This window comes from Uloborus diversus, unplaced genomic scaffold (genome assembly GCF_026930045.1).
Source record: "Uloborus diversus isolate 005 unplaced genomic scaffold, Udiv.v.3.1 scaffold_14, whole genome shotgun sequence".
Lineage (NCBI taxonomy): Eukaryota > Metazoa > Arthropoda > Arachnida > Araneae > Uloboridae > Uloborus > Uloborus diversus.
The window spans coordinates 5156530-5173276 of NW_026558098.1; the positions used below are offsets into that span (position 1 = coordinate 5156530).

General features: G+C 34.1%; 1 protein-coding gene across 1 annotated transcript; it reads right to left on the reverse strand.

Moving 5' to 3' along the window:
• Window positions 1–3626: 3626 nt before the first annotated feature.
• On the reverse strand, window positions 3627–4395 carry LOC129232866 (zinc finger protein 239-like). Its single transcript, XM_054866966.1, has one exon. It carries the CDS (start codon window positions 4365–4367, stop codon window positions 3627–3629), a length of 741 nt encoding a protein of 246 aa, XP_054722941.1. The 5' UTR covers window positions 4368–4395.
• Between the last annotated feature and the right edge of the window lie 12352 nt (window positions 4396–16747).

Below are 16747 nucleotides of genomic sequence, written 5' to 3' on the forward strand. Positions count from 1 at the left end.
GCATGCGTTAAAAAAAATTGGATATTGTAATCAGTGTATAAGCCTATTGTTATCACTTTATGATAGATTTTCAATTTTTTCCCCCTTTTTTTTTGTTCCTCAATCACCAGAAATGCAAAGACAAACACTTCCCGGAAATTAAGTTGCCTTCTCATCAATAAAGCAGAAGAAATTTTCTTTTTAAAGACTTTGGAAATTCAACCATGATGAGCCAATGCAGTACATCTAAACATTTCTCAGTCATTACTTTGTAAGTTACAAAAAAAAAAAAAAAAATTAAAAATTAATTTGGTTTCTGAACTTTTGCATTCAAATTATGTGTTTCGCAATCAAGAGTTGGGACAGGACCTTACTCATTGGAGTTATTGTTCCTAGAAACGGCTCTTGTACCCCCAAGCCTGCCCTTCCTCTTGGGCGGTTACACGTGTACAGGTGTGTGTGTGTGTAGGCATGTGTGATTGCATAGACCCGTGTGTATGCATCATGTAGTTGTGTGTGTGTGTGTGTGTGTATGAGCGTGCGTGTGTGTGTGTGTAGGACATGGACGTCACCGACTAGGAGAAGCGGAATACGGCCCAGACAGCACAGATCTTCCAATATTCGTTGTTATATCGTTGAACTTGTGCAAAACTCATGACATATCACAAACGGATATCGACGCGATGTAGATTTCCTCACGTAGTTGGGCTTTTCCAAATATGGTTGACAAAAGTACGAAATTGGCACAGGTTTCAAAATAAATCCAAAATATGTTTGAAAGTTTACATTTATGGTATATACCGTATCTTTAATTTTTGTAATCATTTTGATGAGTTTTTACATGTCTGAAAACTGTTTAATCTGCTCATGCGCAACAATTTCAGTTTAGAAAAATGGCTATTTACTATGTTTCCACGTTGTCAGTTGTCGGGTTGTATATTGTTGCGAGCATGAGCGTGTAAATGAATTAGCGACTTCTTGTATTAACGTGAAGTAAGTAATTGCCTGCTTTTTAAGTTTTTTTAAATTGTGTTTTCTAAATTCAAGAAACAATGTTCTGATCGTCAAGAACGACGTAGAGATAGCTTTGAATTAAAAATTCTCATATTGTTATTATTATTATTAATATTTTGTTTGTTTGTTCAGATTATTGCTGGAATAAAATTTGTGAATTGTGCATACAAAAGAAATGGTTTATTGTCTACTTAAATATGAACACAAAATAGGTTATCAATGATTCATAGATTACTGACATGTTTCTTGGAAGTCTTAAATCTTTAAAATTACTTTTTTTACACGCTAAAAACAGTTAACATCAGTCATTTCTTCTTAAATTATTTAAATAAAATATACATATTTATTTATATTTGAAATTAATTTAAAAATTATTTCATTTTTCTTGTCTTTCTTAATTATTTTATTGAATTATATTCCAAATTTGAATTTTATTCAAATGATATTTTAAAAAATCTGAAGTATATTACTGTTTTAAAAAGTTTGAGGGTGAAAAAGTTTTTAAGACTTTCAAAAAGTGTGCAAACAGTGAAACAGTCTATAAATTATTGGTAATTTATTTACCAAGATACAATTTATGTAGATATTTCGTCACACAAACACATGAGAAAATCGTTGATAAATCCTCTGAAACAGGTTGACAGTTCATCTAATATCAGGATAAATCCATTTAACGTCTAAAATCCGTTGAAAATTCCTCCAGAGTGCAATATAACCAAAATAGAAATATCGTTGATATTTTGTAAGCATCCAAAAAACGTTGATAATTGCTCCCAAAAATGTTGAAAGTCATATCATATCTACAGCGATTTCACGTAAAATCGCTGTGCTGGGCGGACATTTTGCTATTTTATCAACCAGTTCTCTACGAATTTAAGAGGATTTCGGTACATGTGATCACGTTGATGTTACATTACTTCTACGATTTTAGAACGATTTGTGCTGTTTGGGGGGGGGGGACAGAGCTCAGGACCGGAGCAGCCGCGCCTGCAGAGAACGGTGGGCAAAGGCACGGACAACAAAGACAGTCAAGTGAGAACAATAAGCAATCGTGATTGCTCAAAAATAATGTGACGTGATTGAAAACAAATTGAAAATTTAGACAACAAGCGAAACCGTGCTGGAAATGATGGTGAAGTTGAATCTGCTTTGAAACTGGTTTACGAATGTCAGAGAAAATGATGCGCGAGTAAATGGTCTGTTAAAGCAGAAAAAAATTATCCTTAAAATTTTTTTTCCTAGCTTTTAAAATGGGCAAACAATACTTTAGCATCGGACGGATGGTTTATTCGATGGAAAAAATGAACTATGTCACTCTGCTAATTTATAATTTTAAACTGCGTTTAATTGAGTAATTGTAATTTCAATTTACAGTTGTATGCTTCTTAATTGAAAAAAATCTTAATTTTGTGCTTTCTTGATTCTTCTCGGCTATTGCTATCAATCGGTTATTGTTATCAAATTATATTTGTCCCAAAGTGATCACATTAAGCGGCGCCTATACCATGTGCGCGGCATACCAAGTATTTCGTTCGAGTGTTCTTACCAGAAGCGCAGCGATAAATAACATTAGATATATTTCGCGAATAGTAAATTTTCTCTTTTAGGATAGGCTTGAGAAAATTGCAAAAATTAAAGCTTAGCGTAAATAAGAGCTTTTACAACATTATGCATGGAGCATAAAAGAAAAGAACACCTTAGATTAAAAAATATAGATTTTATAAGAGAAAAGTAGAGCATTTTCATAAACGGCTGCAAATATATCATTCAACAAAATTGCGAAGAAAAGCCTTTTTTACCATTTACACACACTAATGAGCTGACATTGATTGGAAATCAGAAAAGAAGCGATGACACATTGACAAAAAAAAGTTTTTTAACATTACTCACGAACTGGGCTTTTCGCAAGCAGAGGAACTTTCATGTGATGCTTTAAGTTTGAAGAGTCATAAAAAGTCCTTGAACAATGGTCACACGAATGTGGCTTTTTGCCAGTGTTGACTTTCATGTGATGCTTTAAGTTTGAAGCGTCAGACTTTTTTTAAACCTTACTCACGAACTGGGCTTTTCGCTAGCGTGAACTTTCATGTGATGCTTTAAGTTTGAAGAGTCATAAAAAGTCTTCGAGCAACATTCGCATGAATATGGCTTTTCGCCAGTGTGGACTTTCATGTGATGTTTTAAGTTTGTAGCGTCATAAAAAGTCTTTGAACAATGGTCAAACGAAAGTGGCTTTTTGCCAGTGTGGACTTTCATGTGATGCTTTAAATTTGAAGCGTCAGACTTTTTTTAAACCTTACTCACGAACCGGTCTTTTCGCTAGCGTGGACTTTCATGTGATGTTTTAAGCTTGAAGAGTCATAAAAAGTCTTCGAGCAACATTCGCATGAATATGGCTTTTCGCCAGTGTGGACTTTCATATGATGTTTTAAGTTTGTAGCGTCATAAAAAGTCTTTGAACAATGGTCACACAAAAGTGGCTTTTTGCCAGTGTGGACTTTCATGTGATGCTTTAAGTTTGAAGCGTCAGACTTTTTTTTAAACCTTACTCACAAACCGGGCTATTCGCTAGCGTGGACTTTCATGTGATGCTTTAAGCTTGAAGAATCAGAGAAAGTCTTTGAACAATGGGCTTACGAATACGGCTTTTCACCAGTATGAACCCTCAAATGAATCTTTAAGCTTGAACTGCGACAAAATGCCTTCGAGCAACATTCGCATGAATATGGCTTTTCGCCAGTGTGGACTTTCATGTGATGCTTTAAGTTTGTAGCGTCATAAAAACTCTTTGAACAATGGTCACACGAATGTGGCTTTTCGCCAGTGTGGACTTTCATGTGATGCTTCAAGTTTGAAGCGTCAGAAAAAGTCTTCGAACAATAGTCACACGTATATGGCTTTTCGCCAGTGTGGACTTTCATGTGATGCTTTAAGTTTGAAGCGTCTGAAAAAGTCTTTAAACAATGGTCACACGAATACGGCTTTTCACCAGTATGGACCCTCAAATGTGTCTTTAAGCTTGAACTGCGAGAAAATGCCTTCGAGCAACATTCGCATGAATATGGCTTTTCGCCGGTATGGATCCGCACATGTGTCTCTAAGTGTGAACTCAAAGAAAACGCCTTTGGGCAATATTCACATGCAAAGGGTTTTTCACCAGTATGTACTCTCATATGTTTTATTAAATTTGAAGATTGAGTGAATGCTTTAGAGCAGTGATCGCATGAATATGGTTTTTCGCCAGTGTGAACCCTCAAATGCTTCTTAAATTGTGAAAGGAAAGGAAATGTCTTTGAACAATCTTGACAAAAGTAACGTTTTTCGTCAGGTTCACATGAAAGCTGTTTTTCACGGTTCTGTGCTTGACACGCCATTGCTAGAGTACAAAATTTCACTTGTGAAATCTTCGTAAGGATCAAGTTTCGAATTTTCTGTCAGTGACCAAACATTTGAAAATGCCTCCAATTACAAAATGTCTTTGAACAATCTTGACAAGAATAAGGTTTTGCGTCAGGTTCACATGAAAGCTGTTTTTCACGGTTTTGTGCTTGACACGCCATTGCTAGAGTACAAAATTTCGCTTGTGAAATCTTCGTAAGGATCAAGTTTCGAATTTTCTGTCAGTGATCAAACAATTGAAAATGCCTCCAATTACAAAATGTCTCTGAACAATCTTGAGAAGAATAACGTTTTGTGTCGGATTCACATGAAAGCTGTTTCTCACCAATACGGTTCTGTGCTTGACACGCCATTGCTAGAGTGCAAAAGTTCGCTAGTTAAATCTTTGCAAGGATAATGTTTCGAATTTTCTATCAGTGATCAAACATTTGAAATAACCTCCTATAACAAACCACAAAGAGTCTTCGAAATACAATTTCTTAACTTCGTTGGGAAAGAAATTTTGACTCAAAAAGTTGAAGGCTTTGAAGAACTGTAGCTTGTGATTTAACTTTTAAAAAAAATCAAAATCAGTTTTGGAAAAATGTTAAACAAAGCGAATTATTTATGTATCCTAAGGCGTTTTATCGGATGTCAAGCGTTTTCAATTTATAATGTGAAAAATTACTAGTACAGAATACTTCAAGAATGTGATTTCGAAAATTGACGTCAAGAACCAGGTATCTATAAACATGTGTAGCACATAGAAAACAAGTGCTTATTTGCTTTCAATCATCTTGTTGTCGATGAAGGTCTCTTTTAGATCTTACTGTATATTCCATGCAACTTAAAGTGAGACACTGTTAAAACAAAAGAGAACTAAAGACGACTTTAAACCCATGGCACTGTTGAGAAATCCAAACTCAGTTCAATATTTTATACAGATCAACATTAAGTATTGAGTTCGGTTGTACCATTTTTTAAGGTACTTGTAAAACAGCAAAAAGTTTTGATTCAAATGAATAAAACATTTTTTTTTATTCCTGCGCAAATTGACCATGGACAACCATTGGTGACATTGAAAAAAAAAAAAGTTTCGGTTAACTATTAGCTGAGGAGACGGAGCTCTTCAAATTAAGTCTTAATATTCAGGTAAACATCGTTGGAGTAGCATTCCTTGGAAGGTTCATTTTGATGGACTTCTTTGGTTGCATATGAAGAGAAAGATTTTTATTGTTTGAGACTGATAATCATACAAGTTGTAGTCTGATGTCACATAATCCAGATTAGATTCATTTTGATAGATTTTGGTTGCATATGAAGGGGAAGATTTTTATTGTTTAAGAATGATATCATACAAATTGTAGTCTGATGTCACATAATCTAAATTAGATTCATTTTGATAGACTTCTTTGGTTGCATATGAAGAGGAAGATTTTTATTGTTTAAGAGTGATGTCATACAAGTTGTAGTCTGATGTCACATAATCCAGATTACTGCTGAAAATAATGAAAAGAATTAGCTACCGCTGAAAAAAAAAAGACTAAAAGAAATATTGAAGTCGTGCAAACGAATAAAATACTACTTTGAAAGCAAAAAAAAAAAAAAAAAATAAATAAATAAAATAATAGTAATAATAATAATAATTTGAATTTTGACATCTTGAATTCAAATTATGTTTTTCGCAATCACGAGTGTGTGTGTGTATGTAGGCGTGTGTGCTTGTGTGTGGGGGGTATGTGTGTTTGTGTGTGTAGGTGTCTCTATGTATGCGTGTGTGTATATGTTGGTGTGTGTGTATGTGTAGGTGTCTGTATCTATGCGTGTGTGTATGTGTAGGTGTCTGTATGTATGCGTGTATGTGTATGTGTTTATGTATGTGTTTGTGCATGCGTGTGTATGCGTTTGTGTGTATGTATGCGCGTCTGTGCAGGATATGAACGCAACCTGGAGACGGTTTTCGCTAGAGGAGCAGCATCGTGAGGAGCCGGTCGACGGTGATGCTGGCAGAGGGTGCTGGCGGAAAAATAAAATGATAGCACACCAAAACAGTCAAATGAAAGCAATAGCAATCGTGATTGCTCAAAAAAAAAAAAAAAAAAAAAAACAGCTGACGCTTGATTTAACGAACTTTTGTGGAATACGATAAATTCAATTTCCATAAATTCAATTTCGTAAAATCACGCGTGTTTATACATTAGAGGATTGTAATGTCCATTGTCAATCTTTCATCTTACCATAAGCTCAGATTTGCGAAGTCCTGGACTTTCATGGAATTTTTTTTTTTTTTTGATGAAGAGTACTATTACTGTGGCTGAAAGCAATGAAAAAAAAATGTTAAATTATGGAGGGGAAAAAAACAACTTTCATTACAGGAAAAAAAAACATATTGAAGTCATGCGTATACATTTTGAAAGCGGAAATGGGCTATGTGTATAAAATGACACTTTCTTTATTTAAGAATAGACGCACAAATAGAGGGCGTCCAGCAAAGAATTCCCTGGTTTCAAAATTAAAGATCTCGAAAACAAAGGATGATATTGGAATAAAATAAACGGTATGTTTATTGTGAAACCCATAAAAATCATATACAGGAACTTGTAAATTAGTTTTAAAAAGTTCCAACAGGTGGCGCTGTACGCTGTAATTGCAATAAAATTCTCCATAAGTAGTGCTGCGAAGAAGTTGGACGATAATTTGTCGCGTATATGAAAGCATATCTGAGAGACTAAACTGCTGCTGAAACAACAACCCCCTTCACAGCACTATTTATGGAGACTTCTATTGCGATTACATTGTGCAGCGCCACCTGTTGGCAATTTTTAAAACTAATTTCCCTGTTCCTGTATATGATTTTCGTGGGTTTCACAATAAACATACCGTTTATTTTATTTCAATATCGTCCTTTGTTTCCGAGAAATCTAATTTTGAAATCAGGGAGTCCTTTGCTGGACACCCTGTGTGTATGGATCGCTAAATCTTCCTACAAAGTCCACTTTTGAGAAGTTCAGATTAGAGATAGGAAAATAATTGGGGGGGGGGAATTTTGGGGAAAAAAGTTTTTTTTTCCTCCACTTGGGGGAAAAACATTTTTACACAATGAAATCTCGTTACAACGAACTTCAAGGAACCGCAAATTTTATTCGTTGTACAGTAGAACCTCCATTAAGGGACACCTCCGAATACGGGACACCTCTATTTAAGGACATTTTTTTCTGGTCGCAGTCCCTTTGAATAGGGACTTCTATGTATTAACCTCTAATTAAGGGACACTCTGTTTAAGAGACAGTCACAAAGTCCAAAAAATGCTAAAAATAATGTATAAGCGCATAAGAAATAGTGAATTTACTTGAATTAAAGTGCCACCATTTCTCTAAAAATTATTTGAGGAAAGTTTGTCACACACATATGTGAAGGAAACCAGTAATGTATTGTAGAAAAACTTGTTGAATTTGACATGCATGATTTGTCCTCTCAACAACTTATTCAAGTAGATTCAAAGCTGATGCAGAGTGCACAGCAACTAATTAGCTTTGTTTATAAAACTTAAAATTTGAGAGTTAATCGTAATTCACATAGTATTACATTGTAAATTACATGACATAAAGAAAATATATGTAATGAATTACTTCAAAATTATTTCTGTATGCTACAAAACTTTGTAATTACAAAATTTGTGATTAAATTTTTATTAATAAAATAATATAAACTTAGAAATTTGAATGATTGTGAATTTTATTTAGCATATTTGAAACATTTTCAGTATTTCATCATAAGGGTTAATAGTTAATGTTTATTGTGATATCATACAACCAAGTACACGGCATGCACCAATTCATCCACCTCCAAATAAGGGACACCTCTGTTTAAGGGACAAAATGCCTGGTCCCCTTAGTGTCCCTTATTGAGAGGTTCTACTGTATAAGGAATTTAATTGTAATGGAATTGAAATACTGTAATTCGTTGAAATGGAAATTTCTTTGTACAGTAGAAGACCGTTATAATCAGGGCTGTGGAGTCGGAATCGGATTGATTTTGGGGTAAAGGCGTCGGAGTCGCTCGAAAACATGCCGACTCCGACTCGGTTTTTTTTTTTATTTCTTTAATTTTCACCGACTGTCCTTGCATTTTTTAAAAAAACTGACTACCTATTAATTTACATGGAATACACCGCCAGTTCAGTCATTTCCAGCCGAGGACTGCAGTTTCGTGCTTATTAGCACTCATCAGCCCGGCAAAAGAAAGTGACTGAGCTGGAGATGGAAAACCTCTTAAGGAAGCCAAGAGTGAGAAACAAACTGGTAACTAATACAGGATTAGCAGACCAGACGAGTGACCGAAGCAATGGTTCGGTTCAACTCGAAGATTGAACGTGAGGCAAGGTATATTCAGTAAATTACCGATTCAGTAGGTAGGTAATAGAGGTATAAGCTTCTTTAGAGGAATAGCAGAAACCTCAATCTGTGTGTAAGAAAGAAAGAAAGAAAGCTTTGAATTAGAGGGAAAGATGAAAAACTGTTTCAAAATTTAATTTGCCAAACTATTTTTATGTTTGCAAAGCAAAAGAGAGGGATTTTTCAAACGTCAAAACCTGTTGTTTACTTCAGAAAAGTTGTGCGGTTTATAGAGAATTGCTTTACATATGTTGGCGTTATAAAGGTATTCTACTGTATTGGTAATCGTAGTAACGGGACTCCACTGTATTTCCAGCGCAAACTAATGTATTCCGAAGTTTATAATTTATATTGCTATGTTTTGTTTATTATTTTTTTTTTCAGCAATCACGATTGCTTATTGTTTTCACTTGACAGTTTTTGGCGTTCTAATGATTTTATTTTCCTACCAGCACCCTCTCCAGCACCACCGCCGGCCGGCTCCTCACGATGCTGCTCCTCTAGCGAAAACCGTCTCCAGGTTGCGTCCATATCCTATACACACGCGCATACATGCACAACTACACAAACACACGCACACACACACAAACACATACACACACAACTACCCACACACTCATACCTGCACACAGACCCCCAGACACACATAAACACACATGCCTAAATACACACACACACTCGTGATTCCGAAAAACATAATTTGAATTCAAAAGGTCAAAATTCAAATTATTTTTCTTTTTTTCTTCTTCTTCCTTAAATGTACAATATCCCACACGAGAAAACACTTACCTTTACAGTGCAAACTGTAAGATAATTTTAGTTCCTTGCACGCTGAAGTATCACTTGCTACTTTCTCACTAAAACTGGAATTAGTAAATCAGTACAATTCCAGTTTTTGTCCCGTTACAGCGAATTTCAATGCAGTTAAATATTTTTTTAACCTGATTTAATTTCCATTACAAGAAAATTCCTGTACATCCAACAAAATTATTGGTAGCTCGAAGTTTGTTGCAACGGTATTTCACAGTCAGACCCCGATATAAGGTCACTCGCTTATAAGGTCACCCCGGATATAAAGTCACTTTTCTAAAGTCCCGGCTCATTGAATAGGAATTCTATGCTATGTCTAATCGGATATATGTTCAAGTCTTAATACATTAATCGCTTAAAGGTCACCCCGGATATAAGGTCACTTGTCTAAAGTCCCGGCTCATTGAATAGGAATTCTATGTTATGTCTAATCGGATATATGTTCAAGTCTTAATACATTAATCGCTTATAAGGTCACTTCTGTCTGATTTCTTTAAATGATTTCTGTGCCTAATAGATTCACTTCCAAGAATTTTCCGTGATATACGATCCTTAAAAAGTGAAAAGTCATATTCCTTCTATTAACGCAGCATATAGTGCACTGAATGCAGTAGAAAGTGAATATTACGACAGTGACACTAAAATATAAAGCAATAACAAAGACACTCAGAGTGTACATATAGCACTTTTTTACCAATCATGAGAAGCCGAAGAAAATTTTCAGAAAACAATTAAAAACCATTGTGCTTAAATTAAAGAACAAACCTATTAGTCTTGTATTAATGATAATTTTAAGTTAGGATAATTGCACATTAATTCTCGGCTCGGGTATATTTGTAAGCAGCTTTACTCTACATGAAATCGTGAAGTCCCGAGGGGTGACCTTATAACGAGGTCCGACTGCATTTCTATTGTATGTTATAAACAGTGGCGAGACATGACATCTTGAGTCAGTCATCGCTGACTTTTTGGTCCATAAACTAGTATAGTCAGGCCACCTGCTTTACTGACATATAACATTTTTTCAGGGTTGGCCGGATTGGACCCTATGTGATTTTTTGAAAAAATTTAAAAAAAAAAAAAACCCATAATTTAGCCCACTTTTGGAATTTCTGAGAAGCCGCGAGTGGACTTTCAAAGTATTTTTTGCTGTTGAAAGCCTTTTGCATGACAAAACATCTCCACAAAAGGCAACTTTTCCTTTCTGTTACTTAGAGTTTGTCAGATTTTTTTTTTTTTTTTCACTCTACTCTAGTGTCCCCTCTTTGGAGGTATTTGAATTGATGTATGCAGGGTATTAATTTTATATAACTTTATCAAAAAAATTAATCAATAAAATAAAGCACTTAATCAATATTTAAGGAATCAAGTCTGAAACTGTTTCATACATACTAATAAGAAACAATCTGAATTATTCAAATTTCAAAATTTATTCTCTAAAAAAGTAAAATTTATTCAAAAATTTGACAATGCAAAGTTTTTTAACACACACAAATTATTTTGAAGTAATTTGTTTCATGGATTTCTTCATAATGTACAATGAAATACAATGTAAAAAAAAGTTATAATTAGTATACATATTACAAGTTTCTCCTCAATGTCTATTACGGGTCATACGTTATCATTCCAAGCTTAACCTTCGTGAATAAACTGAAGCAGAGGGGAAGAATGAGGGAGGAGAAAAGGTAACGCATCGTCACTCGCTCACATCAGCTTTTGGTTTAGTGAATTTTTGATCCTCTCTCGTACCCACCGAGAAACACAATACCGAAGTAAACATAAAATGCATTAAATACTTCAAAAGAAATGGTGTAGAAATGTATAAAATAGGTTATGAAAGAGTAATATCCTGGCCATTTGGCAATTGAAGCACTTCTCAAGGAGTTCTAAAGACTTCTTTAATTACTTTCAGACTCTAGAACAGTTAAAATTATTTAAAGCACGTAGCAGGTTCTAACATTTCAATACTTAATGTATAGTTTTACAGAATTGTTTTAACTTTCTTAGAAACACCTATTGTGGGGGGAGAGGCTACAGTTTTCTCATTACAAGATTTTTATTCAAATACAGGTAGAGCAGAAACTTAAAGAGAACAGAAATAGTGTAATATTTTTTATTCCTGCTGAACTGATCAACAGCGTGCAGTAGAAGGAGGATAAAAGCAAACAGTAACAAAGGAAATTCCATAATACTGAATTCAGGATTAATAAATAGCCAGATATAAAACAGGCAAGCCACAAAAATTTATCTGAATAATACAGAAACGTGACAATTGATAATGGTGATTTTTACATTTTAGATGCAGGACTTAACAGGGAGTTAAATTCAGCACATTTTGACATCCTTGTGCCTCTGCTGGAAATTTTAAAATTCAATGTAAAGATCCTTTTTTTTTTTTTTTAAGCTGGGCAAAGTAAATGGGGGCCTGACAATTGACACCTTCAATTTTCTTGAAACTTCCCGGAATATTTTACTAGTATTGTGATAAGAAAAAGTGAAACTTTTTTCTTCTGAAATTTAACTTGTTGGCCCTTGAATAGAGGTGAAAGTTTAAGGTCGTGAAAAAAAAAGCTGAATACGTGATTGCTTTGCTTCAAAAGCAATAAATAAATCATGCTAGCGTAAATATTTTGGTGGCTCACTCATGGCTTTGAGAACAAAGGTCAGTTGAAAATGCTATTTAAAAAAAAAAATTGCCTTGTTTGGACCCAGATATCTGCTAAAGCCGTGAGTAACCCTCGGAAATAAGTATATGATTAACTACTCACTGCAGTATAGTACAAAGAAAACATAAAACAGAATTGGTTTCTCTTGACTCTAGTAGTTAAACAGTTTCAAAGTCGATGATTTTTCAAAAGTAGCCAAGTTTAGAGGTAAAACACTGTGTCGGCGACGGGTCAAACACTTTGGAACACAGCTGTAGTTATAGTCCGAGTGGTGTGGTTTAAGGTCCAGGTTAGAAACTAGTGGCAATTAATCATTTTTTTAAGTTACAAGATATCAAAGCTGATAATTTGAAACAAAAAAAATCCAAGTTTTTGGTCAATTACTCTAAAGGCCTGAGTCAATAACTTAGAGCAGGAGCTGTAATTATACTCTACGTGGTGTAGTTTTAGACTCATGTCAAAAACCCATGGGATCTAATCAGCTTTAATAATTTAACCATCTCAAAAACGATGATTTCAGTATAAAATAGCTTTTGCTCACAAGTTTATATGCGTGCTACTTAAAACCTTATGAGTTCAAACTTACATAAATACTACAGTGAATCAACAGCCAAATGTACTTTAAGCTCCCAAAATTTCATGCTTTCAGTGTGATAAAATTTTCGGCAACCTTTACCAAAGCATGGCAATTCGTTTCACAGATCTGGTCCGCCATTTCGGAGCACTATTTTTTGGAGATCCTAGATCCTCAGGATTCGGAACTCGGAAGCTGAAAATTTGCATAGGTTTGTTTCAAAGATATCTCTACATCTCTACAAAATTTCATTCCATTTGGGGATGACCGAGCGGGAACAATTTAAAAAACCAGTCAGTTCATGTAGAATGACTGGTATAACATTGTGACAGTTTACATGCATCTTTTGTTGTTTTTGACAATATAATGATCATAAATCAATCCTATATTTTAGGAAGAGGTTTGCAATTGGGTAAGAGATTGATGTTATAATTACAGTAGAATTTTGCATATACACTACTTAGCAATAAACTTTTGAAATAAAATAAATTAATTTAGGCTCAAAAGTAAAAATCTAAAGTCAAAAAAAGAAAAAAAAATTACACACACACACACACACACGTACAAATTCTCAGACTATAGCAAAAGATGCAGGTGAAATGTGCATAATGTTATTTTAGAGTCATTCCACCTCAACAAACCTGATTTTTCCAACTGTCCCCACTCGATCATCCCCGAATGGGACGAAATTTTATAGAGGCGTAGAGATGTCTTTGAAACTAACCTATGCAAATTTCCAGCTCTGAGATCTGAGTCCTGAGGATCTAGGATCTCCAAAAAAAATAGTGCTCCCAAATGGCGGATTATCTTTGCGAGACAAATTGCTACGTTGTGGTTAAAGTTGCAGAAAATGCTATCCCACTGGAAGCATGAAATTCGAGAAGCTTAAAGAACATCTGGCTGTTGATACTTTTTAGTAGTTTTGTGAGTCTGAGCTTATTAGATTTTGTGAAACACGCATGTAAACTCACGAAAAAGAGATTTTTTGTACTGAAATCTTCAGTTTTGAGACCGTTAAATTATGAAAATTGATTAAAGCCCATGGGTTTCTGACATGAGTATAAAACTACAATACGTCGAGTACAGATCTTGCTCAAAATTGTTGACTCAGGCCATTTCGAGTAACGACCAAAAACTTCGATTCTTTTTGTTTCAAATTATCAGCTTTGAGATCTTGTAACTTAAAAAAATAATTAGTTTTTCTGGTTTCTAACCTGGACCCCGGACTATAACTACAGCTGTGTCCCAAAGTTGTTGACCCGTCGCCGACACAGTGTTTTACCTCTAAACTTGGCTAATTTTGAAAAATCATCAACTTTGAGACAGTTTAACTACTAAGCCAAGACCGTTTAAGCCAAGAGAAACCAATGCTATTATATGTTTTTATTAGTACTATATTGTGGTGAGTAGTTAATTATATACTTATTTCCGAGGGTTACTATTGGCTTTAGCAGATATCCGGGCCCAAACAAGGCAAAAAAGGAGAAAAAAAGTAGCATTTTGAATTGACCTTTGTCCTCAAAGCCATGAGTAAATCACCAAAATATTTATGCTAGCATGTACCTAGTATTTAGTAGTATCCACATTAAAAAAAAAACAAAATAGTATGGTTCACTCATTGCTTTTGAAGCAAACCAATCATATATTTAGCTCTTTGTTTTTTTCCACGACCTTTAACTTTGACCTGTACTCAAGAGTAAACAAATCAGTTTAAAAAAAAAAGAAACTTCACTCATTTTTATCAGTGTACCACTAAAACATCCTGAAATTTTTAGGAAAATTGAAAACATCAGCTATCACAGGTTTCCAACTTTAAAAAAAATGACTCTTAATAACGACATTTTAAAAATTTTGAAGATTTTCAAACACTCGAAGATGAAAATGTTTTTCCAAGTATTTTTTTCTTTTTTTTTTTTTTTTTTGAAGGAGTCATGTTAATTTTTGGGAGTAGGGGTCCCCGAACAAACTTCAGCTATAGCTTGTTTAGCTTATACGTAAATCCAACACGGAGCACAAGACAATGGTTTTTCTTTATTGTGTATCCTCAAATGTCTACTCAAAGCTGAATGGCACAAAAAGGTTTTTTGACAAAAATGACAAGAATAACGTATGTATATCTTCGAATTCTGAGAAAATGCCTTTTCACAAAAATCACAGCAATATGGCTTTTTCATTAGTATGTACCCTCAAATGTCTGCTTAAGTTTGAACTCTGCGAGAATGAATTCTGAGAATAATCACAACAATATGTTTTTTTTCTTTAGTATGTACCCTCAAATGTTTGTTCAAGTTTGAACTCTGCGAAAATGACTTCTGACAATAATCACAAGAATATAGTTTTTTCTTTAGTATGTACCCTCAAATGTTTGGTCAAGTTTGAACTCTGCGAAAATGACTTCTGACAATAATCACAAGAATATGGTTTTTTCTTTAGTATGTACCCTCAAATGTTTGTTCAAGTTTGAACTCAGCGATAAATGACTTCTGACAATAATTACAAGAATATGGTTTTTTCTTTAGCATGTACCCTCAAATGTTTGCTCAAGTTTGAACTCTGCGAGAATGACTTCTGACAATAATCACAAGAATATGGTTTTTCCTTCGTGTGTACCCTCAAATGTATTTTCAAAGCTGAACAGTCAGAAAATGTCTTTTTACAAACCTCACAAGAATATGGTTTTTCTTTAGTATGTGTCCTCAAATGTGTTGTCAACTTTGAATTCAGCGAAAAAGACTTCTGACAATAATCACAAGTATATGGTTTTTCTTTAGTGTGCACCCTCAAATGTGTTTTCAAACTTGAATTATGCGAAAAAGTCTTCTGACAATAATCACAAATGTATGGTTTTTCATTAGTGTGCACCCTCAAATGACCTTTAAAAGTTGAATTATGCGAAAAAGTCTTCTGACAATAATCACAAGCATATGGTTTTTCATTTGTGTGCACCCTCAAATGTATTTTCAAAGTCTTATTAACAGAAAATGCTTTTTTACAAAACTTACAAGAATATGGTTTTTCTTTTGTATGCACCCTCAAATGTACTCTCAAATTATCACTCTGGGAAAAAGTCTTCTGACAATAATCACAAGTATATGGTTTTTCCATTGTGTGTACCCTCACATGTGTTTTCAAAGCGTATAAGTCATGAAACGTTTTTTCACAAAGCTTACAAGTATTTGGTTTCTCTTTTGTATTTACTCTCAAATGTGTTGTCATATTTGGTTTATGCGAAAAATTCTTCTCACAATAATCAAGAGAATTTGGTTTTTCTTCCGTATGTATCGTCAAATGTATTTTCAAATTTGAAGAGTAACTTAACGTTTTTTTTTTTTTTTTTTGCAAATATTCACACACCAATATTTTTTTTCCTTTTTTACAGCATGTTTATGGCAATCTTCCTTTTGTGCAACCGACAAGTTACAATTATCACAAAAATATTACTTTTAAACAGTGGTCTCAAATGCTATATTCTGTTTCAATTTCAATGGCTATAGAACTAGGGGAATCCCTGTACTTTGGCTTTCCAGCAGGTAGGTTCCTCTGAAAAAAAAAAAAAAAAATTGTACGACATCATTGATGAGGGCAAAATGACTGATTTTCCATTAAAATTAGAAATTATCGTAAAATTTGTGGGGAAAAATTGTTTCTTTTGTAATGCAGAAACACAAAATATGTCTGATTGCTCTAACTAGGTTCCGGATAAATTTGTGCATTTAGGAGATCCTTTTTTTTTCTAAGAGTGGTTTTTTATGAAACATTTTGAGGTCATGCCGAGACAGCTCAGAGCTTTTAATATTTGACACTTAAAAATATTGTTATGATGTAATTGTGAGATGTGATCTTTTGTAGTCTACTTTTCAAGTAAAAGTCAGAGAAAGAAAAGAAAAGCATGAAAGAAGGCTTAATGCATCTTAAAAATATCAACGAAAAGC